The following is a 26,312-nucleotide window of genomic DNA, read 5'->3' on the forward strand; positions in this document are numbered from 1 at the left end:
CCGTTATAAATAACAGAAAGAGAAGGTGAATTTCCACTAACTGTGAGTTAATCAACAAACAAATAGGTATAGGGTATAAAAAGGAACACAAATGTGAGACAGAGTTGAACAAGACAGACAAACAGGGGACTTTTTTTTTTTTTTTAGAATCTTTGGGTACACTGACAGAATGTGATGTTGACTTTGGTGGCTTCAATCATGTAACCCCTGGATTTACTGCACATCTAATACACAGAACAGCACAGATGTAAGACACATGGACACATGTCAGTTTGAAGTCAGTCTCAGTTATCTCTGTCTAAGCCATTTGTGGCGTTATTGTGTACATATCGTAGCATAAAAAGTAAAACCAATGCTAGCTTAAGCAAAAAAAAACAACAACAAAAAAAACATGGGAGCAATAGACACAAAGCTTTTTGTGAACAAGCGTAACATAATGAATGTGCCAGATTTCAAGAGTGCTTAAAAGTGAAGCAAGTATGCAGTCAAGGATTTTAGAGCAGCTCCAGGGGGAAACAAGAATTCGTTAGGTGAGGTTTGCCACTACATGGCTGCGGTGCAAGCATGCCCATTAGGAGCCTACTGTACCTAATCGAACGTTAGAGGAGGGCCAACAATCACCCTCGCTCTGTGAGCTGTCGTCTGGAGAGGGAGCATGGGCAGCAGGGAAGGTGGCAGATCTGATGATGTCATCAGCCGACTTGCTTTGGCGTGCTATGGCAGCTGCATATAGGTTGGTAACCATGGCAACTGATCTATCAGCGTTTGTGACACAAGCTCAACCACATATAGCGTGTGCCTGAAGCAAAGCATTTCTTCCACATGATAAGTCAGTAAACGCTACATCGTGTCAGCTGCATGTATGTAGGTGACAGTGGGGAAGTGTTTGCACACTAGGAGGACAGAATTTTCACAATATGGTCGCATACTGAAAATTTTGGAAATGTTATTGGTACTTTTAAGTAGGATACACTAATCACAAAAAGTTTCAGAATGCATTGTAATCTTTACAGGTGATCCTAATTTCATGTTTTAAATTTTTGGAATGCATAACCAACTTTCAATGTTTCTGTACTTGTTTTTGAACAATTTGCTGTTCTCTAATGAGAAGCTGAACAGCAAATTTCACAACAGATGTATGATCCATGAAAATTTACAAGGATGTGCACTTCTGCTTTCAGTGACTCTTCCAGTCTTTTAGCTCAGTAGCCATTTCCCTCTGAAAGCATCCTGTTTGAAACCTTGCAAAGATGAGGTACCATCGATCAATTGTTAGATGTCACCTTGGTCTCATGAGTTTAAAGACACATTGTAATTCAACCAAACATTTTATTGGTTGTGCCAAAAGTACTGAAATAACGAATAGTTGTACATGTTCATCCAAAAAGGTTAGAAAAGGTCCAATTAAGGTAACCTGAAAGGGTTATGGCGCATTTTGGTTTCAATCTGAAATTTCACTAGACAGTCGAATATCCCAATTTTTGTGTGTGTGTTTACTAAACGTTACTCTCAGGAACCAGTGAAAAAGTTCTAAACATTATTTGTTGTGATGAAGAAATGCTGCAGGTGAGACAGAAGTGGATCAGAGACAGACTTCAAACAGTGCACATATACTGACAGCAGGTAACTCTAAAATAACAAAACATTTAATGCAACACAGAACATCCATAATTTCATACATTTTGTTGACCCACTCACATCAGTGATCAATCACAATTTCAATGGGAAAATAAGCTATAAATAGAAGAAAAGGTACCGTATTGTTTGTAGATGGGTGGCTTCCTGTAGATGTTACTGCCCTGATCTGAAATTTGTCAAAAAATAAATAAATAAAATAAATAAATAAAAAAGAAAGAAGAAGAAAGAAAATCCCATTTAGCATTTATGTATATCCCATGTAACCAATATTTACTACATAAATTCTATTATTATAATAGTTTTACCCACAGATGCCGCTAATGCTCATCTGTATATTTGAAATAAAAGGGTAAAAAGCAACCTAGCAATCTTCCAAATAGAAAAAGAGAGAGGATGATAGCCAGCTAGCACAGCTACAGCTATAGCAAATAAAAGCTATAGCTAACTCGCTATAGCAAATAAAAGCTATAGCAAATAAATGATAGATAGATAGATAGATAGATAGATAGATAGATAGATAGATAGATAGATAGATAGATAGATAGATAGATAGATAGATAGATAGATAGATAGATAGATAGATAGATAGATAGATGAGCAGCGACAGGGTGCGCTCCGACTCCTACCTGGGAGGTGAAAATGTTTAGGGGTCAGAGAGAGTGGCGGGGTGCCCGGCCGGCTGTCGGGCCGAAGCGGGAGAGGGGAGCTCCGGCCGCTTGGCGGGTCAGTGCCTCCAGTGAGAAGAACCAAAAAAGGAACGTAAACAGGGATGCATAAGGGCAACCAGAGTGTGGATGGGGCAACACATATTATGGACACTTGGGGCGAATTTGGGGGCATTGTTAGCCTGCCGGCACAAATAAATGCTATTAGGAAAGTGGTACATGATGGAGACGATTATTATTAGTTACATGTACATGGTTATTTGTGTTTATGATGAATTGTGAGTAATTTTCATGGCGCTAACAATGTAATACACTTAGACAACAAAATTAGGATTTGAAAGGCGTGGTAATGTGCATCATGTGGGGGATGATATCTTTCAACTACCACAGTGGAAACTGATTAGTACGACCTCTCAATGGCATGCAAATAAACACCAAGATAAGCTTGTCATCTGCTTATGCTGAAGTAGTGCCAGTGTCATGAATGATGGCACAATCTGTTTGATGAGACATGCTTATGGGTCCAAAATGACAGGCGAGAGCAGCGTGATGTTGCATCCCAGACTGTAATGGAGATGATGTGCTCACTTAGGGGGGTGGAGGAGGTGTGGTGGTTGTTTGGGGGCTTACCTTGACTATGGGGGAGGAAGTGATGTCTAAAAGGGGAGGTGGGGCGGGAGTCACTATTTCTGGAGCCCACACTGTTACTGCACAAGGAGGAGCAGAGCTTCTGCATGCCTGTCAGAGCTTCTGCGGTGAGGAAGGAATTGCGGCCGATTGCGGGAGGGTGATAGAGGTTGAGAAAGTGAGGGGGAAATGAAAAGGGAGATTTGCAGGCATTGAAAAGAGTAAAGAAATTAGAACCAAGGGGAAAATAAATAAAACAAACTATACTCTATTACACAATCAAAAAGGGAGGTGTGATGTTAAGGAGGCAAACTGGCTGTCTGGCTGTTATTGCAATACAGTACGACATTTTTTCCATCAGGAAAAAAAAAAGACATAACAACCAATCAGTCAATTTCAGTGAAGATTTCTTTTTGCATGGTAAAAACATAAACAACAGGAAGTGAGAACCCAAACTTGTTGAGTTATGTCTTTCACTCACATCCCTTCAACAATTGTGAATCATCAGTACGATTGCACGAACCATCACCCAAAGGACTCACCTGGCCTGTGAAAATGCTGCGGGGACCGTGACAGAGTGGGGGTGTAACCATGGCGATTATAAACAGGCGAACCTAAGGATCCCTGACTGGTGGACCTCTGAAGAATGCGTTCTCTTTTGTCATAACAACCCTGGCATACAGTAAACACAAATATACATTGTGTTAAAACAAATGCACATTTTGATGGTAATAGACATTTTAAACAATAGCCTACTATGTACACACAAGAAGAAATTGAAGTTTAATAAAACACTAAGTTCACCTCATTGGATAGGGTCGGAGACATGGTTCGAAAAGACTGCAAATAAGACAAAGCATTATTAAAGCAAGTACTGTGTTAACATTGCAAATATATAGGCAGCAGGGAGAGGAGAGACAGATGCTAGCTAGCTGGACAGCTACTTTGATAGATTTTTTTCCCCCCACTCACTCACACAAACAAGCGGGGAAGCGAACCCACACGGTACCACTCCGCCACCCGGAGCCGAGAAAGCGAGAGATGATAGCTAGCTGAATAGCTACCTACACAGACAGCTAGTTGCTTCATCAAAACAAATACCCAGGCATCATATGATACCATCATAAACTGGATTTAACTGAAATATCATTCAGTTATGCACACTTAAAAAAAATATTTTCTTTCTGATTTTGTGTTATGTAATACCTGTCCTAATTTGGGTAGTAATAATATTTTTTTAATCTATAAGTGTCTTTCCAGACCCTCAAGGCCACCTTAGATTAACAAAATAACAGCAAATCTGCACTCTGCAAGCAAATTCCTCCCTCAGTCGTCGCACGTGATTGAACATGTAAGTTGTTTTTTTTGTCAGAATCCAGGATGTACACTTCTCTTTCTAACTCCCCAGCTTCCCTCCGACCCTGAACAGAATAAGTAGGATAGAAAATGGATGGCTGGATCAGCAGCTGATGTAACTCACCTTTTCATCAGGCAAAGGCGAGCGCTCCCTCCTGGCATGAAGGAGCTGTGACGGATAGTGAAGCTCATTAGCAGGTATAAAAAATGCACCAATAATCTCCTTTAGAATTTAAAACCACTATTTTATATTTCACAACTAAACAAAGGATCAGCTTAGGAATTGCATTCTTGCTGTTCAACGTGACCGCAAGGATGCCGTGCATGCAATGGGAGGAGCATGCAATCTGCTTTTACCTCTCCTACACTTTCTCGTCTCTCCTCTCTCTCCTCCAGGGAGGTGGTGTACATAGGTTCATAGGTAATAAGGTCAGGGCGCTCAATGTCATAAATGGCTTTGACTTTTGGAATGGCAGCTAGGTCTCTGTAATCAAGAATCTCATTGTCTACTTTTGCCTAAGGAGACAAATAAAGACAAACATGCACACACAGACATGAGCAAAGAGATACTGCTGATGTAAAAGCGTTCCCTTCTAAGGCGCAAATGTAAGAATTATTTGTATGTCAAGTAAATGGGGTTGGGAAAGGATCATTTCTCGTTCAGAGAGAGGGAAGAATAGACACGCTCATTGAGACATACGCTGACATATCTTACATAGATTGTGTGACCCGGTGAGCCAGGTATGCTTGAACCAGGTCTGGAACAAATACTCTCAGATGACGACCTCGTAGGCTGCAGGAGGGAGAAGCAAACAAACACAAAATTTAGTCATAGCGCCTTACTTGGGCAGCTAGTTTGTCTTCAGCCACATCCCCCTCGCTGAGTTGATATTACCCACAACACTCCAACATGACATCATTGAGCTTTTATGAGCATGAGTGATGGCAGAGATTTGCAACCCCTGTATTTATGTTTCAGGAATTATGCGAAGTCATTTCAAATCTTTTCAACATGTCATCTCACGATGAGGTCATTCATTTGCAAATGTGCAAAGTGAATGAGTAGAGTTGCCTTGGCTGTTTATGAGAAATGAACTGTTTGGATGACAGCGGCAATCTTGAATGTCTTATAATTAAATGAGCTTTTAACCTAATGGGTAAATGGGGCTTTTATAGAAGACAAATTAGTCATTATTCTGAATGGCTTCATGTGAATTCGCAGCGAGGGCACTGCAAGCTGCCGCCAGCAGATGGCAGCAGACAGTGCCCTTGCGTATTACGTGTATGGTGGAACACAGTGATGCGCCTCACAGCCCATAGCGAATACAGTACCTGCCTTTCTGTTTTTTGAAGGAATAAGAGGGACGGAGGCAGTAGCTGTGGAGGAAGGGAGAAGGGGTTCACAGGACATCACACAGGGGTTGTTCCTCTCCAGTTTGACTCAAAAGTTCACACAAATGCTCAGGGGCACCGCTAGTGATTGCGGACGGCGGACGCCTTGAAAAAAAAAACAACTTTAAATTTGTCATCACCGTCCTCTCCCTTGCGGCGCCCCTGCCTACACTTAGGGGCCAAATCATTAGGTACACTTGTGCAATCATCATCTAATACTGTAGATGAGCAGTTAGAATTCTGCCTTTACAAAGATAATCAGTGTTGAATAACTTTGCAAACGTGGCAATAAATGAAAAATAAATTGTGTTTATTAGTTTGATTTTTTTTTTTTTTTTTACTGCACTGTCAATGACAAAAAAGAACTTATTCCTTTTGATGCAGTTCTTTTATTGAATGTAAATGGAGTGTGCACATGTACCTAATGGAATGTCAGATAAGTGTACTCAAACATTGCCAGATTAAAACCTCAGAAGCTTCTTCATTTGGCAAAGGTCTGCCCTTACGGAAATTGCTCATTCCACATGCAGACTTTCTCTCCATTCCCATCGAATGTTGTCATGGGACATGAACAGAAAGTGCTTTCAGTCAGAGTTAAGTTGAGGATAATGGAACATGCAGATTCCTACCCTCTCCCTGTGTCTCTCCTCTGTTCGAGTTGTGTTCTTGCAGCCAGGATGCCACACTGTTGATCCTGAAGAAACACAATGTAAGGATTATTTCCTAAGTCTAAGCACTCGTCTCTTTAAGTGTCATGCAATTCTGGAAAGGATTCCTGCAGAGTCAGACTTGTTTCTATCGTGAGAGACGTGTCACTCAATTAGACAGTCTAGTTTTGCATTAGCGATGACAACATTGGCTTGAGCAAAACCTAACCAGACAAAAAAAAAATGCCATTGTAATTATGGACAAAGTATGTGCAATTGCTCTGAATATATTTCCATCCATCCATCCATTTACTTGACCCCTTACACCTCACAAGGGCCGTGGGAGGTGCCGGAGCCTTTCCCAGCTGGCTATGGGCAGTAGGCGGGGTACACCCTGAACCGGTTGCCAGCCAATCTGAATATATTTCTCTTTTCCCAATACATTTCTCAATGCATGCATAAAAGATCCACCCTCCTAAGCCAACAGCAAAGGGTTTGAAGCAAACAACAAAAAAAATAAGCACACGTTTTTGTTGTTGTTTTTTTTTGTTTTAGTTTTTTGTTTTTGTCCCCCAATGCAAAAGGCTCTTTTGTATAAAAATGACCATGCAAGGATGGCACAAATTTGCTGAAAACAAATCAACATTAAGTGCAAGAACTCTCTTGTACATTTTTGTTAAATGATTATTGTTATTTAAATTTAAATAAAAATCATCTTCCTCAATTTTTTTTTTTTTTTACATTATGGAGGAACTATGTTTGTCCTTCATATCATTATAAATGTACAATATTATATATATATATATATATATATATATATATATATATATATATATATATATATATATATATATATATATATATATATATATATATATATATATATATATATCCATCCATCCATCCATCTTCTTCCGCTTATCCGGGGTCGGGTCGCGGGGGCAGCAGCTTCAGGAGGGAAACCCAGACTTCCCTCTCCCCAGCCACTTCAACCAGCTCCTCCGGCGGGATCCCGAGACGTTCCCAGGCCAACCGAGAGACATAGTCTCTCCAGCGTGTCCTGGGTCGTCCCCGGGGCCTCCCGCCAGTGGGACATGCCCGGAACACCTCACCAGGGAGGCGTCCAGGAGGCATCCGAACCAGATGCCCGAGCCACCTCAGCTGGCTCCTCTCAACGCGGAGGAGCAGCGGCTCGACTCTGAGTCCCTCCCGGATGACCGAGCTTCTCACCCTATCTCTAAGGGAGAGCCCGGACACCCTGCGGAGGAAGCTCATTTCGGCCGCTTGTATCCGGGATCTCGTTCTTTCGGTCACGACCCACAGCTCGTGACCATAGGTGAGGGTTGGAACGTAGATCGACCGGTAAATCGAGAGCTTTGCCTTTTGGCTCAGCTCTTTCTTCACCACGACGGACCGATACAGAGTCCGCATCACTGCAGACGCTGCACCGATCCGCCTGTCGATCTCCCGCTCCATCCCACCCTCACTCGTGAACAAGACCCCAAGATACTTGAACTCCTCCACTTGGGGCAGGATCTCATCCCCGACCTGAAGACGACACTCCACCCTTTTCCGACTGAGGACCATGGTCTCGGATTTGGAGGTGCTGATCCTCATCCCAGCCGTTTCACACTCGGCTGCGAACCGCTCCAGTGAGAGCTGGAGGCCCCGGCCTGATGAAGCCAACAGCACCACATCATCTGCAAAGAGCAGAGATGCAATGTTGAGGCCACCAAACCGGAACCCCTCCACGCCTCGGCTGCGCCTAGAAATTCTGTCCATAAAAGTTATGAACAGAATCGGTGACAAAGGGCAACCTTGGCGGAGTCCAACCCTCACCGGAAACGAATCCGACTTACTGCCGGCAATGCGGACCAAACTCTGGCAACGGTCGTACAGGGACCGAACAGCCCGTAACAAGGGGCCCGGCACCCCGTACTCCCGAAGCACCCCCCACAGAACTCCCCGAGGGACACGGTCGAACGCCTTCTCCAAATCCACAAAACACATGTGGACTGGTTGAGCGAACTCCCACGCACCCTCGAGGATCCTGCGGAGGGTGTAGAGCTGGTCCACTGTTCCACGGCCAGGACGAAAACCACACTGCTCCTCCTGAATCCGAGATTCGACCTCCCGACGGACCCTCCTCTCCAGCACCCCTGAATAGACCTTACCAGGGAGGCTGAGGAGTGTGATCCCTCTGTAGTTGGAACACACCCTCCGGTCCCCCTTCTTGAAAAGGGGGACCACCACCCCGGTCTGCCAATCCAGAGGCACTGTCCCCGATGTCCACGCGATGTTGTAGAGGCGTGTCAACCACGACAGCCCCACAACATCCAGAGTCTTTAGGAACTCCGGGCGGATCTCATCCACCCCCGGGGCCCTGCCACCGAGGAGCTTTCCAACCACCTCAGTGACTTCGACCCCAGAGATAGGAGAGCCCACCCCAGAGTCCCCAGACTCTGCTTCTTCAAAAGGAGACGTGTTGGTGGAATTGAGGAGGTCTTCGAAGTATTCCCCCCACCGCTTCACGACGTCCCGAGTCGAGGTCAGCAGCACCCCATCGCCACTATACACAGTGTTAATGGTGCACTGCTTTCCTCTCCTGAGACGCGTTCCGCTTGGCCATCCGGTACCTGTCAGCTGCCTCCGGAGTCCGACAGGCCAAAAAGGCCCGATAGGACTCCTTCTTCAGCTTGACGGCAGCCCTTACCGCTGGTGTCCACCAGCGGGTTCGAAGATTGCCGCCGCGACAGGCACCGACCACCTTACGGCCACAGCTCCGATCGGCCGCCTCAACAATGGAGGCGCGGAACATGGCCCATTCGGACTCAATGTCCCCCACCTCCCCCGAGACAAGGGAGAAGCTCTGCCGGAGGTGGGCATTGAAACTCTTTCTGACAGGGGATTCCGCCAGACGTTCCCAGAAAACCCTCACAATACGTTTGGGTCTGCCAGGTCGGACCGGCATCTTCCCCCACCATCGGAGCCAACACACCACCAGGTGGTGATCAGTTGACAGCTCCGCCCCTCTCTTCACCCGAGTGTCCAAAACATGAGGCCGCAAATCCGATGACACGACTACAAAGTCGATCATCGAACTGCGGCCTAGGGTGTCCTGGTGCCAAGTGCACATATGGACACCCTTATGCTTGAACATGGTGTTCGTTATGGACAAATCGTGACGAGCACAGAAGTCCAATAACAGAACACCGCTCGGGTTCCGATCAGGGGGGCCGTTCCTCCCAATCACGCCCCTCCAGGTCTCACTGTCATTCCCCACGTGAGCATTGAAGTCCCCCAGCAGGACGAGGGAGTCCCCAGAGGGAGCGCTCTCCAGCACACCCTCCACGGACTCCAAAAAGGGTGGGTACTCTGAGCTGCTGTTTGGTGCATATGCACAAACAACAGTCAGGACCCGTCCCCCCACCCGAAGGCGGAGGGAGGCTACCCTCTCGTCCACCGGGGTAAACCCCAACGTACAGGCGCCGAGCCGGGGGGCAATAAGTATGCCCACACCTGCTCTGCGCCTCACACCGTGGGCAACTCCAGAGTGGAAGAGAGTCCAACCCCTCTCAAGAGGACTGGTACCAGAGCCCAAGCCGTGTGTGGAGGCGAGTCCGACTATATCTAGTCGGAACTTCTCGGCCTCGCACACCAGCTCGGGCTCCTTCCCTGCCAGAGAGGTGACATTCCATGTCCCAAGAGCCAGCTTCTGTAGCCGGGGGTCGGTCCGCCAAGGTCTCCTCCCTTGGCCGCCACCCAGCCCACACTGCACCCGACCCCTTTGGCCCCTCCCACCGGTGGTGAGCCCGTGGGAAGGTATATATATATATATATATATATATATATATATATATATATACACACATATATATATATACACACATATATATATTAGGCTTCATGAATGAATGTTGTAGCAAAGGGCAGTATAAAATCTGGTGTTAAGTGCAACTAATCCATGTCTGCCATCCATTGGTGAATAGTGATATTACAACTTAAAACTACAGTCGATGCAAAATCACAGTTGTGCACGCGTGAATTTGCATATTCATGTTTTTCTCATCTTTCCAATATTTTTAAATATTTTGATCTTTCTCCATTTTTTCAGGATTTTTTTCCCCACATTTCTGCATTTTTTTCATGAAAAATATTAGTAGCATTTTTTTTGAAGATTTTTTTTTGGTTGCTTAAAAAAAAAGAAGCAAAATTAAGAAAAAAAATACTTTATTTTTTTTATTTTTTTTAGAGTGGGGGTTAGGTTGTAGTATTATTCACCCAATATGTTTGATTTATAACTACTAAAGCTTCACAAAGTAATGACGAATATATAGATAACACCAGGATGTATGTTCACCTTGCAGGTACATCTCTTCCCCTTCCGTGAACATCTGATTGCACCTGCTGCATCTGGCACAGCTGGGGTGGTAATGCTTATCTCCTGCCTGCAAAACACACAGCACAAAGAAAAAGAAGATCAATGACATCCGCAGCGGTGAGGGAGGAAATAAACCCAATAATCTCACTTCACTCAGCTATGCTCGGAGTTGGAACTCCAAAGCCTTAAACCCTGGGACGTTTCGTCAGATTCAGCAAGGGGACTGAAAATAGCTCAGCCAGAATGTCATTCAGAAAATGTGAATGTACTTTCAGTCTTGAACGTGAACATTAGTTTTAGTGGTTGAATGTTATGCTTGATTAAGTTCTGACTTGTCAGAGAAGCTCAATGAGCTCGCTCAAATTTGGCTATGAAAAGGTGAATTCAGTTTAAAATTCGTCATTGCTGTTCAAAATGGAGAGCTTGCATTGACGCACGTCATTATATTGGATGGTCTAATAAATTTGATGAGCTAATATTTTATTTAATGATACACAGTGCAAGGTGAGCTGTCAAACTATTTGATCCAAAAATGCCTCACAATCTAATCTGAACGCAAAGTACAGTACTGAGTACTGAGGAAGCTTAGTATTCATCAAGCCAGTAGAGTTGAAGAGATGTTGAACTTGTCACTTGTGTCCCTGATTAAACTGTCAGACAGCCTGGCATCACTGTTGCTTTGGCAGCAGCTCAGGAGGGAGATGCAGAGATCTTTTCCTATTGTTATATAGTCCAGCCTTAATACTGGATTACCGTAAACTCGGCTAGCTGGCAGTAACATTTTCATACCATTAAATGACTCACTGTCTGATTGGATCACTGTCTGCTGGGCAGTCGAGCTTGATGGGGATACTTTTGGTTATAAAATTGAAGCGTTGATTACATATACAGATAAACATTTTATTTATTCTCTACATACTTCAACTAGCTTCAGGGATGCTTCAGTAATAGTTTCACTGCAGATGCAAAACATCACATTTGACATTTTATGTAATATTTATGTAATTGGTGGTATGCAAGCATTTAGAGTTATAAAAAGCTGAAAATCTACCCAGAATTAATCTTTGAGCAGAACACTTTCATGTCAAGAGACTGTTTGGCTCCGTGTTGAAGAGATTACAACACAGATTAACAAACTACATTTATGGCAAACTGAATTTAGACGTTAACGGCATGTTATATAAATCCACATTTTAAACTAAAAAGAGAGCACCAACAACTTTAGGTTAATCAGATTCCCCAAATTTCCCTGTACTGCATTTAGAATTCACGCTAATGGCTTTGTCTCTTACCTCAAGCACTTTGCCTGTGATGAACTGATGACAAGCCTCACACTGCACTCCAAAATGAATCTGGTAGTCCTTCTCACAGTACGGTGCACCATCCCTAAGTGGAGGAAGTCAACATTGAATATCAGGAACGTTGTTTTGACAAACAGTTGCTAAAAATACAGGAATATAAATAAATATCCAGCCAAGTTTCCGCCAAGCATACGGTTCAATTCAGTTCAGCTTGCCGTTGTACAGCTTAAACAGTATGTCAGCTACAGACTATAGTCTCATCAGGAATGCCATATTCAGACCATTTTCCATGGTATAATCATGACACAATTATTTTCAAAAGAATCATTTATTTAAGTTAATTATATTATTTGGGATGTTCTCTCATCCATACAACTGTCAATATTATTAGCACAACAGGCCCAAACATATCCATACACCTATATTAATATTGTGTTAAGGCCACTTGCTTTTTTCATTCAAAAAACAGTTTTGATGTATTTTGTGATCCTTGTCCTGTAGGAACACTTAAATGTGTCAGTGTCAGCCATAATTGCTAATTTAAGGGTAATTATGTGCAGTGCACCAGTTAAAGACTTAGCAGCAAAACAGCCTCGGAGGACACGACCATTGCCGTGCTTGACAGTTGCTACAGTGGTCTTAGGTTTAAAAGCCTTGCCTTGACCCCTTCAATCTAATAAACCTCTTGTCATTGTGGCCAAGAAGCTTAAAGTTTATCTCGTCTGACCATTAAAATGAAAAACACCCAAATTAAAGGGGGAGTCAACCCAAACTAAATTTTTGACAATAACATGTTCTATGCAGCCCCACTAGTCTAAATATGGTATTCTAGTTAATATTGCGCTAGTGGCATATGAGTTAAGCAGCAAAATCCAGTCGTGTTTATCCATTTGGCCACTTGCTGTCGACTGAAGATGACATCAGTGTTGCTCAGGTCAAAGGTAACAACCAATCACAGCGCAGCTTCAGAAAACAGGTGAGCTGTGATTGGTCGTTGCCTGATCCCTGTGCAACTGTGATGTCATCTTCAGTCGACAGCAAGTGGCAAAATGGCCACCCAGAGATGGATAAAAACGGTTGCTTCATAACTCATATTCCACAAATGTAATTTTTATTAATCAGAACGTAATGTTTAGACTAGTGAGGTCACATAGATCTTGGAGGTCACAAGAAATGTTTACGGTTGACTTTTACTTTAATTTTGTCCATGATGCGTGTTGGTAAACATCTACCAAAGATACAGTGTACAGTTTTTCGTAAATAGTGTGATATCATAGCAGTGTAACAAATTGTAAACCAATTATGTACACAATAAAAAAATTAATAACAAAAAATAACTAAGGCTCCACAACCTTTGGTGTTCTGATTCTCCGCCCCCCCCCCCCCCCCCCCAAACCAATCATTATGTAGCTTCAAGTGCCAAAAAAGTGGTATGACACAATTTGTTTAATTTGGTTACTCTATATAATGAAAATGCGAACATTAACATACTAAGTTGAACCAATGTAGAGTGACTTACTTGCTGATGTACTCCCCGGTTAGCACTTTAGCGCAGGCCTTACACTTGAAACAGCCGAGATGCCACTGTTTGTCTAATGCGAGCAGAGCCTGGCCATTCATAATATCTCGACCGCATCCTGCACAATCTAAAGAAATAAAAGATGCATTCACTGAGAAGGGCATTGTCAACTTTGCATACACATGAAACAGACTGAAAGTAAGAGTGGACTGATTTAATTCCCACATAAATGATTTAAGATTAAGACCCTGAACAGCAAGAATGAGTGCGCGCAAAGTGAGATCGCAGGTTCTGACAGCTGCCTCTTTCTATCATGAACACCCCTTTCTCCATCACTTTAAAAAATTACATATTGAAGAAGCATGCAGATGCTCTAAACAGTGGGAGAGCTTGGCTTGAGTAATGAACAGCAATCTCCAGTCATCTCTTGTTTAATGAAGAGAGGATGGAAGCGAGGCAGAGCCAGCTGCAACCACGGGGGATGTAAGGCATAACGGGGTTGCGGCGATGACGTGAGGAGAATAAGCATGTCTTATTCATAGGTGACCTTGTCTGAAAGCTCTTCAAATGCCAGCAGAGAGACCGCTGGGGGTGAGAGCAATGGCAGAGGAGAGAAAGAGAAGAGGAAAATAAGATTTTTAGAGGGCGAGGGATCAGGGGTTGCATAGTCCCCTTTCCTGCCAGGAAAAAAAAATGTCGGCTTAATTTAGAAAGGCATTTAGTAGAGAAGAGAACAAACTCCCTAGATGAAAAACCTTCAACTTTGAGTCCAACATTACTGAACAATATTTAGTGTGGACCAGTATAGTCATTTTTGAAGTATTAAATTTAACTCAGTAGGTGTTGAATTGACACTGACAATAATGCTGCTGTGTAAGTCCTTGGCTCTGGGTGTATCTATATGTTCTAGTGTCTTTGTGGTACTGTGGGTCCTGTGCTGCAAGCTAGCCAAGCTTTGCATGATCAGCAGAGCGGTTTCTTTGCACCAGTATGAGGCATGCGGCATTATCCTGCCACAACACATCAGCAAACACTGGGAACCAATTATTAATGTCAAATGGACTTACCAGTGGTTGCTGAGCCAGTGTTGGTGGGCAGTTACACCACGTTAAGTTTCAGATGTTCAATTTGTTAGGCTATGGAGATGGGGGGTCGATGAATTAATTTGTTACTACCCGGTATATGTACCTTTGAGAAATACTGTACCTACAGCATTTGAATAACAGATTAGTCATTAGCCTGAGTCACCAGAAGACTTTCTTTTTACAATGTTTCAATCCACTAAGGTTTGCGTAGCTTTTGCACTGAGCTAACCGATAAAAAGGGAGCGTGTAATCCACTAAACAAGTGCAGAGGGTGAAATTCATCATTAACTGCGCTGCCAACCATAATACGCCGGTTATGCCGGTGGTTTTTGCGCGTACGTAAATGAGGGTGTGCTAACCAGTCGGCCACCGTGCCGCCCTATTGTATTCTATTACTATAAAAACATGGAACCTACCAAAAGAAAGATTAGAGTCTTCTTTCATCATGAAAAAAAAAGTCATTTCTATTTCCGTTTTGTAGCAATTAGCATTAGAATATAGCTATGTTTCATCATTATTCACAAACCTGTTTAAAACAGTGGGAAAAAGAGCCTTTTTGCAACATGGCGCTAGGTTGAGCTCTTATACTCTGCTGCCACCTGATGGCCGTTTTTGTAATAACTACCATTGCTTCAAGTGTTCTCTTCAGTGCAAAGGCTGCATCAAAGCCTTCTATATGCTCTAGCATAAAAAAAAGAACATTTAAAAAAAAAAAAATACGTTTTTGGGACCATGGAAATATTTAAAATAGAACGTGTTTCTAAGTTTTTGGGAGCAAATTAGTTAATTATTTATATAGTCTGGTATTTCAAAATGTATGGATATCGTGTACTTGAAGACACTGGAAATGCTTTTTCGTGTAGTGCAGCGAGTACAGTGCATGCGTTGGTCTTACCTGTTTGTCGTCATAATTTCTTTAAACCAAGAGAATGAAACTATAATTTAAGGCCAGCCATTTATTTACTTCTCTGTTGGGTTCTAAGAAAATTTTAAAATGTAATTCATCCTGATAGTAACATTGATAAAAATTGCATAACATTTATGGGATGTTTGTGTTTCTTTTCTGCACTATGTATGGAGCCAAACTAAGCCATTCATTCATTCATTCATTCATTCATTCATTCATTCATTTATTGTAGCTAATTCAAATGTACTGGTTGCAGTGAGTGGCAGTAACCTTAAATAGTACCACAGAGTTAAAGACAATGCCTTCCTATGCATTAACCTTGGTGAAAAACTACTTACTGCTGGCGCCCAGGATGTCTTTTGGTCCCGGAGACATGGGCTCAACACAGTACTGACACAGACAGTCCTTACCGTTGAAGGTCACCCTGTCTCCAGCAGGGAACGGTCGTCTAGAAGAGGGATGACATCAATAATCAGTGTCGTAGCAGAATAAATTGAGCCAAGACCCCATAGTTAAAGTTTATTGAGCATGGTCAGAATAGACGATGAGTATACTGATAAAAAATGGTACTTCCGACCACCTTTACGTGATCGCACTAACCTTCAGATGAATTCAAATGCTATTCCGCATATTACAATCCCATATACTGTGTGATACATTTTATGCTTACTTGCAAACGGTGCAAACAAAGCAGGCAGGGTGATAGGTCTTGCCGAGCGCAGTGACCACTTCCCCCTCCACAAAGTCACCGCATCCATTGCAGCGAGTGCCGTGCATGCGTTGGTAGTCCACCGTGCACAGATAATCTCCATTCTTCATGAAGAAGCCGCCCTGGGCCAGGTCGCATCCGCACGCTGGAAAAAGAGCACACACGGTGGCATGGGCCGTTTACTGCTCACTCAGCAAGAAACCAGAGAAACCAAGAAACATCCAGCCAGAGTGCTCTCAGCTGTCAAGACTTGCTAGTGTGATATTATTACAAATATAATTTCTAATTCTGTGTTTTCCAAAGACAAAGTTGGCTAACAACTGATTTCAATGTTAATGGCAATGCAAGGTCCGTCCATTTTTACTGTTTGAATGTAACATTCAATGCAACAATTGTACAATTGTCCAGCTCAGGAAACACCCTTGATCTGCCCCAGAAGATAACCTGGCTTTGAATAATTCACACCGCATTTAGTTCCGTCTATTCAATTATGACCTTGTCACTTTGACAAACAAGACTGCAGAACAATAAAACCTTTTTTAATGAAAGAACATTATGGGGATTTGTATCCTAGCAACAAATTCCTGGGTTACTTATATGACCTTATTAAAAAATTGGCAGATGACCCTGGACAAACACAAATGTAAATGATATAAATGCATCGACCCAACATCCTGTGAACTTTAAATGCTATAAGATCTTATGGTATGTATAGTAATACAGATATACACGTTACACATGCTTCTCACTAGTACTATTGTACATAGTGTGTGAGGTCATGTGGACAAAAATCGATACAGAATATTTTAACTCATTTGCTCCTAAAAACGTAAAAATATGTTCTATTTTAAATGTTTTAAGTGTCCCAAAGACGTATTTATACGTTTTTTGTTTTAATGCTAGCGCATACAGATGGCTTTGATGCAGCCTCTCTACTACAGAGAACAGTTGAAGCAATGATAGCTATTACAAAAACGGCCAGCAGGTGGCAGCAGAGTATAAGAGATCAACCACGGCCATGTTAAAACAAGTTGATTTCCCCACAGTTCTAAACAGATTTGTGAATACTGATGAAACCTAGCTATATTCTAATGCTAATTGCTGTAAAATGGAAACAGATAGAAATATACTTGTTTCATGATGAAAGAAGAGACTCTAATCTTTCTTTTGGTAGATTCCATGTTTTTTATAGTAATAGAACGCAATATTCTTGCAAAATCAGTTAAAATCCAGTAAAACAGTCGGAGTGCCTCGCAGTTCCTGCTCCACAGCATGCGGCTTTTGAATCAAAATGCTTTTGGAAAAGCCACAGAATGGGGGGAAAATATTTGGATGTTTGAGATAACTTTTGCTAATCATTGTTATGCAATGAGCCAGGCGAAAGCCTGTGGATGAATGGCGGAGAGTGAGGGAAAGGCTAAGATTTAATTGCATTAGGGCTCAGGGATGACGGGATTAACTAGTAAGATAACTGATTTGAGAGCAACCCCGCAATTGAGATTTGGCTGCCTTTTTAATGTGACCACTATTTTCTACGAAACATGACATGATTGGATAAACGTTTTTAAATAGTTCCCCCCAGATCATCACCTAATTTACAAGTACCATAAGAAAGGGAAATAATTAATTGTTCTCTTCACCTAAATGCTTATACTGTAGTTGCTTAAGGATGTTGATTAGTGTAATCAATTGGCAGTACAATTTGAGAAGCAGAAACTTTTGCAGTTGAGTACATACATCCAGACTAAAGCATGTACTGTACATCCACTTGCTGAGGATAGAAAAGGGTACTATTCTCAGTCTTTGCTTATATTTAGAGCTTGTTATTCCAGGTACTTGTTGATTTCTGTAACAGTGCACCAGCCCCAGATTACCCGCCAAAGGTTTCACTACGACAAGTTGAGCCTTTAAGAAGGAGACGGTTAGGCCAGCCGAGGGCAACATGCAAACATGCCAGAAATTCATCACTAATAGGGTTAAACATTGAAGTCAGGCTGGAGTGAAGATTAAGTCAGGGTTAATTTAAAATTCTGATGCTTTACTATGCAATATCGCCGGATCATGTCCTCATGAACTTGTTTTGTTTTTTAAAGGGGAAGTCAACCCTAAAACTTTTTTTAATTTATTTTTTATTTTTTTAATAATAATATGTTCTTGCAGCCCAACTTGTCTAAATATATTATTCTGATATAATTGCGTTAGTGGAATATGAGTTAAGCAGCAAAATCCAGCTGTTTTTGTCCATTTCAGGAGGTGGCCATTTTGCCACTTGCTGTTGACGAAAGATGACATCAATGTTGCTCAGGTCTCAGGTAACAACCAATCACAGCTTCAGAAAACAGGTGAGCTCTGAGTCGTCGTGATCAACTGAGATGTCATCTTCAGTCGACAGCAAGTGGCAAAATGGCCGCCCCTGGGATAGATAAAAACAGCTGGATTTTGCTTCATAACTCATATTAATATTAATCATAACATCATGTTTAAACTAGTGAGGTCACATATTGTCAAGAAATATTTAAATTTGACTTCCACTTGAATGCTTCTGCATCAATTTTACACCACACAATCAAGCACATCACTACTCAGCACCTTCTGTAATCGTTTTTTCCACTAATAGGCACAATAAGGAGAATCATATTGTACGAAACACATTTGTGTTTCACTGGGAAGGATGCACGTGGTGAAAAGAAGCAGGACTCCTACTATTGGAGGGTCAAATTAGCAATGCATTGAAAAATATTGCACCTTCGCTGCCAATTTTCTCACAACTCCCACGTCTTTGTCCTTTACTCAGTAAAAATGGCTCAGCTAAACTTGTATTTTAGAATAGGAAGATAGACCAAATGAAAAGAGAAAAAAAAAGGTGGCGATACACCCCATAATTCACCCTCGATATAAATAGCTACTGTCACATTGCATTTCTGGTAAATTGACATATCAGAGGCTTCACAGTAGAGACATGATTTATTCGCCTTTGCCATGCAGATAGCAGTCGGCGAAGCGGGATGTTTCCACGTTCACACAGCTGATGCGTGTTGTCCTATTTAACAAAATTTGTCATTGTGACAGTGGCAAATACTTTCAATATAAAAGGGGCTTGTCTTGGCTCTATTACATGTTCCGTATGTTACAAAACATACTCACAATATGTACAATTTTCTCACATTTTTCTCGTTTAAAACACACAATTTTCCAAAATTCTCAGATTAAAAAACAAACAAATAAACAAACAAACAATCAAACAAACAAAAAAAACATGCAATTGTATGGAGGAATAAGTGATATAAAAAAACTATATTAAAAAATTAAATACAAAAACAAATAGAAATGGAAACAAAACTATATATATATATATATATATATATATATATATATATATATATATATATATATATATATATATATATATACACATATATATATACACAAAGTATATACAAGTAAAAATAAAAAAATAAAAAAGGAGAGATTCAAAAAATAAAAATACATCTACAAAAATAAATATAAATGTCGAAATAAATACAAAAATCAATATATAAACAGAAATAAATATCAATAAATAAATAAAAATGCTCTGTTCTCACTTTTATTTATTCCATGCTGCAGACACTCTGTCATGTCAAAATTTATTTAGGGATATAGTTGTTTTTTATTTCCATTTATATTTATTTTTTTGCATTTAATTTTTCAATTATATTTTTATATCCATTTTTATTTTCACTTTTATCATTTATTTCTGTATTTATTTAAGCAATTATTTACTTTTAATTTTGGCAGTTTTGGTCCTCCATAAAATTGCACAAAAAAATTCACTAAACAGTGAGGCTGTGAAATGTGAACCACGTTATAGCAAGGGAACACTACACTATTATTAAAATTTCAACATTTTGTACACAACAAGAAAAGCCACAAGTGTTATTTTTTCTAACGTGCATATTTAATATATAATATGTAAATGAGGATTTGAGGTTTGTGTGTGTGTTTGCGTATTCCACAGTATGTTACCGTACCTTTGCAGGTGAAGCACTTTAGGTGAAAATGTTTGTTTTGCACCCGCAGCACCTCGCCCTTGCATGGCTGCCTGCACTTATAGCACTGGATCAGGGGCTTCTCTGTGGAGTGATGGTGCGTATCCTGCGCATGAGCCACTGCAAAGAGAAGACACATTAGCATGACTAATGGGTTCGAAATGATGACGATGACTCAGCTCGGTTGCTCGGTGCTAGTGTCTGCGCTCTCATTGCTCTTTATTGTTCTAAGCACATACGTACTGTACAGTGGATAAAAACAGGTAAAATTTTTTTTTTTTTTTTTAATTAACTGACCTTATATTTCAAAACATTTTCCACCATGTGCAATTTACTTTTTTTTTTTTCTTTTTTTTTTTAAATTTTGACCATAATTTGACTGGAGAGAATTATGCATAGTTCCAACTTCCAAATATCAGTCTGTGTTTGTACAAAACCTGCAGGCTTCTCCTAGAAAGCAAAACATTGCCAGGGAAAGTTTACTACAACATCTTAACTCTATTTGGGTTTGTCAGAGGGATTTTAAGTGGTGACAAATGAGCTGACTGTCATTTTCCAGGAGTTTGAACAATATTGCTTAATTCTGAATACAGCCACATCTCCAGCTGTAATTGTAAAAGGGTGTGCACACTATTCTCCTCTCAAAAAGATTTACAGCCCCCCCCCAACCAATTCAGTTGTAAAGGTTATTAGACACATTACTATTTTTTTAATGTAATTATTTATCTTGGTGTCATTTTCTGTTACAAATTGGTACAAATTATCTGTGCGATAATTTTTTTTATATTTTCAGAGGTTGAGGTGGGCATCTGTCACGTAAAAATGATCCCAAGAAAGTCTACAAACAGGACTCTAAATATTGTGTGTACTTCATCAACAAAGCTGAGAAAAGCAGTGTAAGATAGTGTCAAAAGTTGAATGATAGAATGACTCTTAGATAACTTTCAACTCTAAACCAGATTTAAAAAAATAATGTCAGTGATTTTTTCCCCCCCTAATGGCACTGTCTTGAAGTGTTCGGTTTGGTTGTTTGACTGAGTGTCAAATACTTGACAGTGAGCAGATCCCGGCAGTCAGTTCAGATAAGAATAAAACAGGCTTCCTGTTAAGGATAGCAAGTCAATGAATGACTGAAAGGAACAGAATGTTCATTTAAATTTCTTTGGGGAAATTCAATTGTAGGCAGTTAAAAAAAAGACAGAAGACATTGCTTTAAAAGACTAAAACCACACAGTTATGGTTTCTCTTAGAATGTATCATTATTAGAGATGAAATAGTAAAAGTATGTGCCAGAAATCACTGTCTGGAAGGTATCATAGGTTTAAGTTCACAGTTATGTTCACAACCATTACAGTAAGGCAACTAAATGCAAATTAAACTGCCAGTGCTTATTATACTGTATAATACATCATTTTTGGTTAGAGCTCAAAAGCTTTAATATTTTTTTCTTATTTTCTGAAGTGTAACATCAATTGTTTGTTTTCTTTTTCGGAACTGGAGGATACAACAGCAACAGCCTGAGCAAAGAGAATAATAATGACGCTATAAAAACACTCACTAGCAATGACATTTGTTATTGCCTTTATTGCTCCTGGGAGAGGCTGTTAAATGCCGCTGGATGTTGTTTTTATTGCACTATTTTTTGGCGAGCCATATTATCTGTTAGCCATAAGCTGAGCTGCACTGTATTAGCTTACAGAATGGGCATGTGGCTAGTAGAGCGTGATGCCGTTACGATTCTTGTCCCTTAATTAATATGTTCTGAGTTGTAATTGTTTGATTCATCCTCAACGGAAAATGCAAACAGAATATCAACCCTACAAAGCTTCCTTGTTGTGATGAGAATGGCAAAAACATGATAAATAGGCATGGGTGGGGAAAAAAAAGGTAGCGACAGGAGTGTGCACCTCTCCTTTGATGCAATAACACTCAGCAGGACAATGAGTCATCTCTGGATGAACCAGACAGTGAAGTCTCAGCAGCTCAGAGTGCGACATTGCACCTCCAAACAAAACCACAGGCCATCTGGGTTACTGAGCACTGCAAAAACACAAGCTAATCCTCTTTATCCTTCACCAGATTGTAAGTGAAACATAAAAATAACTAGGTTCAGTACTAAGTGATCAATTATATCAACGGCCTGCCTTAAGAAGCACTTGTGTTTTGTGTTTATTCTACAAAAAGAGACTGAGAATGACGAATCATTCACAAGTAACAGATTTATGACAGTGACAACCTAAAACATGGAAACGCCATTGCTAACATTAAAAAGATACAAGATTCCAGGCTCAAAACTGAGTTTTGGATGGTAACGAGTCTGCTGAGTTTTTCCGTGTCAGTGCAGCCTGCTCGCTCCACTTTAAATTGCTGTGCTCCCGCAGCAAAGTGTACTCAGAGGCGGAGACGCGGTGACAAAATAAAGCTCAGACAAGCACGCTACACCACACGTTATTAAAATTTAAAAACACAAAAAGGGCTTTAACTAAAAACAGTTGGGACATGTTTGAGTTTAATAACATCTTTACTTGCAGCGCAGTTAAACTAAATTTACATTAAAGCAATCTGCTATCATGATAGCAGTTTTACAAGAATGTTTTATATAACACTATAAATAAGTAAGAATATGTTACATGCAGCAAAAATAAATATACAACAGATTTATGCACACATTCGTGTATCTTGGTTGGAAGTGTTGGCTTCGCTGACTTTGTGATCTGTCATGCCTCTTCACAGAGGGATAACGTGACTGATATGAGCCTAAACACACAATGAACGCGCACGCACACAACCGTGCTGAGAAAGCAGAAACCGGCAGAGCATCCTGAAGCCTGGTGAAGAGGCATTAGGGCCGGGGTTTCTTTCCTCACCCTTAAAACCCCTTCCACCCTTCACTCATAAAAGCACAGCATCGCAGTGTGGGCAATAACAAAAGGATGATGGTCTGGGGGGGAAATGAGGAAAGCCTTCAGTCCCCTGAGGGCTGATTCTCCTCCAACACGTGTTCATACCTTGTCGGCAAATGACACATTGACAGTGATAGTGTTGTAATTTACAACTTTAAACTCATCAGAATGCACAATCATAGTAGCAGGTTGGAAATTCACCAGGGAAAAGGGAATTCAGACGAGAGGGAAGCGCTGATAAAATATTCATTTGCTCATTGCATTTGCTACTGTAAGATATACAGTACGCTGGCTCCAGCACAGACACACAACATCCCCAAAGGAGTGTGTGAATGTTGGTAAGAAAACAGACAAAGAGGCTGCATCCAACACAATAGGGACCATATATGAGTGTTATCTCATCCACTAATGGATAGATAGCCCTTGACCTTATTTTCTAAATGCATTCTATGTGAGACCTTCACAAAGGAAGGGACAATGAGGAAGGTGCAACGTCTGGGATGGGTCAAAGATAAAGACAACACATAGCTCAGGAGGTGGTGTAGACACAAAAAAGGTCAGAGGACAATGAGACCCAATTCATAAACTAGGGAACTAAATGTGAACCATACGACTGGGGGGTCCAAAGTCTGTGGCATATTATTAAAATTAAATAAAAAAATAAAAAAAGGTTGCCGAGCAGCAAAATATTAGGAATGAGGATTAGCCTCTGAAACAGGAAAAATAAATGTACAGTAGTTCTAATTTCTTTGTTGCCAATAAAACTGTTATGCGAGGATGTAGTGGATGGTGGGGAGATGGACCCAATGGCAGAGAAACACAGCAGGGAGACAAACGGGAAGGACAATATATGGAGCTTTATTTTAAAGATTAAATAAACGACTGGACGGGACGTGAGCAGAGTGGGTATGATGTGGACAGACTTGGCATGACGTAGATAGACTTGGCATGGCATAGCTTAGCAGAACCTGGAGACTTGGATTGATGTGGCCAGATTGACTTGAGTGGACGTGGACAGACTTGAGTTGACGTGGACAGACTTGAGTTGATGTGTACAGACTTGAGTTGACGTGGACCGACTTAAGTTGACGTGGACAGACTTGGGTTGATGTGAAGACTTGAGTTGATGCAAAGACTTGAGTTGACGCAAAGACTTGAGTTGACGTGGAGACTCTTGATTAGGCATGGAGAAACCTGACTAACGTGGAGAAACTTGACTAGACTTAAACACTACTAGCATAGCACACCTCAACAGAACAAGACAAGACAATGCTCCCACCACGCGTGAACAAATAATATTCACTAAATACAACACTAGCGAGACACTAACAAGACACACCTTGGGGAAACACAGTAGGCAGAGGGCACTAATAAGCAACACATACGGGGAGGGGGCGAAACAACCATGTGGATGAGGTTAACTATGACGAGACTAGGGGAGACAAAATTGGACAACAGACAACATAAACACCCAAAAATAACCAAAACCCAACACCACAAAACCGAAACATGACAAAAACAAAGCTGAAAAGCAGTTTTGTTTTCAACCAACTTATTAGCATTGCCATTGTGAGATGCGGACTGCGGAATTAGGACCCAAATGCAGACAAGACACAGGAGTTGGGAAACAGAGAGTCTTTATATACAAAAATACAAAATAACAACAAAGAGCAGGGCTGGATTCAAATGGCCACGAAGAAAACACTTTTCACTCAGTAATTCCCGCTCAGGCAAGGGTAGACAAAATATGAGTGACTAGAAAAACTAAGAGTGGTAAATAAAGGATTCGAGCAACGGGCAACTACAAAATAACTGTCACTACACAAAATAAGTTGACAAATACATTATAATCATCATATGGGGCATAGAAACTTCAAGTTTCATCACAAAGGACTGCAACAACTGCATAGCAACTGTCAACATTAACATAAGACAATGAACATCCTTTGCAGAGGTAAGGAACTGTAGCACAGTTTCCCTGATGAAGCCACAGGGCACCTCAATCTGTTGTATTTGGAAGCTAATTTGTATTTGTTAAGTCAGGGATAACAGCAAGGCTGTATTAACCAAAATTGTGGAAGATGAAAAAAAAAAATGTTGCTAGAAAAGCAAAGTATAACACAATATATGCGTAATGAATGAAAAACAATGGTGTAATATCACACCATATCAAATCATATTCAAGAGCTAGGTCATCATCAAACTGGGGCACAGCCTGACCAGTATGGGTGATGACATTTTCACATCCCATTTTGGACACATCAATTCTAGCAACATTCCAGAGGATAAAAATTCAATGGACTCAATAGTCAAGTTCCTACTGACAAGTGTGCTCCCAAGCCAAATACTGTACCTTGGCTTTGGATCACCTGAGCTGGGAATATTGGATTTCCTCTCAGCAAGTCGCCAACATGCAATGTGCATCAGCAGGAAGTTAAACAAATATGAGCTGTGGTATTCGGTTTTTGGGAAGGACTTGCATTTAGTAATGATAACTCACTTTTTGTGCAACTTAAGTGCTGGCACTACATGGGAGTTTGTTCTATGGACATTACTTACATTATTGAGTTTATGCAATATGTGTATTGGATTTTTAACCACATGACACAAAATACATTATATACTGTACATAGTATTTGGTCAATATAAGTTCTATATAGTATCTTTTTTTTTTTAAAAGATATTCTTGCCTCTTTTGCGGTTACCTCCAGTACTTTCCCCATATTTACAGGTCTGTGAGGGCCTATAATGACAGCTAAATCCCAATGGATGGTCAAATGTACGCGTCTTCCTATGGGGGAGGGTGTGCAGAGCTCTTTATCGCCGAACCATAACAAGAAGCTCTTAACCCTCACCACCATGAATATGTATGGCTGCCAGCCCGCCTCTCTGCCCCGCTACCAGCACCCCAGACAAAGGACTTCAAACACATGCGTAAAATGTGGGGGGACCCTATCAGTCTCCACCAGACCTCCCCAAACTACTCCTCAGGGAACCTTGGTTTGGAATAATGATTTACCACAATGCTAAGCGTTTGTTGCGTAGCAAGTACCATACAATTCGCTGATAAACACTTTGAAGGACTTCCAGTTCACTGGCCCTATCTGTTACGAGACAATGGTTGGTTGTTGAACCACAGAATCACTGCGCGTGT

The 26,312-nt window shown here is 41.1% G+C and overlaps 1 protein-coding gene across 14 annotated transcripts in view; it reads right to left on the bottom strand.

Moving 5' to 3' along the window:
• The window catches only part of ablim1a (actin binding LIM protein 1a), a 47,668-nt gene that overhangs the window by 6,223 nt on the left and 15,133 nt on the right, over window positions 1–26,312 (bottom strand). For 5 of the 14 annotated variants that reach the window (XR_013278385.1, XR_013278382.1, XR_013278375.1 and 2 more), the window contains exons 2-18: window positions 20,238–20,375; window positions 16,189–16,372; window positions 15,857–15,966; window positions 13,527–13,653; window positions 11,999–12,092; window positions 10,686–10,773; window positions 6,308–6,372; window positions 5,619–5,663; window positions 5,002–5,079; window positions 4,644–4,802; window positions 4,411–4,455; window positions 3,735–3,770; window positions 3,473–3,602; window positions 2,934–3,053; window positions 2,265–2,369; window positions 1,757–1,804; window positions 589–723 (exon numbers count right to left, since the gene is read on the bottom strand). Coding sequence is in view for 2 of the 14 variants with exons in the window: in XM_077495121.1 (XP_077351247.1) it covers window positions 589–723; window positions 1,757–1,804; window positions 2,265–2,369; window positions 2,934–3,053; window positions 3,473–3,602; window positions 3,735–3,770; window positions 4,411–4,455; window positions 4,644–4,802; window positions 5,002–5,079; window positions 5,619–5,663; window positions 6,308–6,372; window positions 10,686–10,773; window positions 11,999–12,092; window positions 13,527–13,653; window positions 15,857–15,966; window positions 16,189–16,372; window positions 20,238–20,375 (1,707 nt within the window). In the remaining 12 variants the exon portion in view is untranslated. Of the gene's footprint in view, window positions 1–588; window positions 724–1,752; window positions 1,805–2,264; window positions 2,370–2,933; window positions 3,054–3,472; window positions 3,603–3,734; window positions 3,771–4,410; window positions 4,456–4,643; window positions 4,803–5,001; window positions 5,080–5,618; window positions 5,664–6,307; window positions 6,373–10,685; window positions 10,774–11,998; window positions 12,093–13,526; window positions 13,654–15,856; window positions 15,967–16,188; window positions 16,373–20,237; window positions 20,376–26,312 lie in introns of all 14 variants that reach the window. The other 9 variants (XR_013278376.1, XR_013278377.1, XR_013278380.1 and 6 more) reach the window with 9 other exon arrangements.

This window comes from Festucalex cinctus, chromosome 14 (genome assembly GCF_051991245.1).
Source record: "Festucalex cinctus isolate MCC-2025b chromosome 14, RoL_Fcin_1.0, whole genome shotgun sequence".
Classification (NCBI taxonomy): Eukaryota; Metazoa; Chordata; class Actinopteri; order Syngnathiformes; family Syngnathidae; genus Festucalex; species Festucalex cinctus.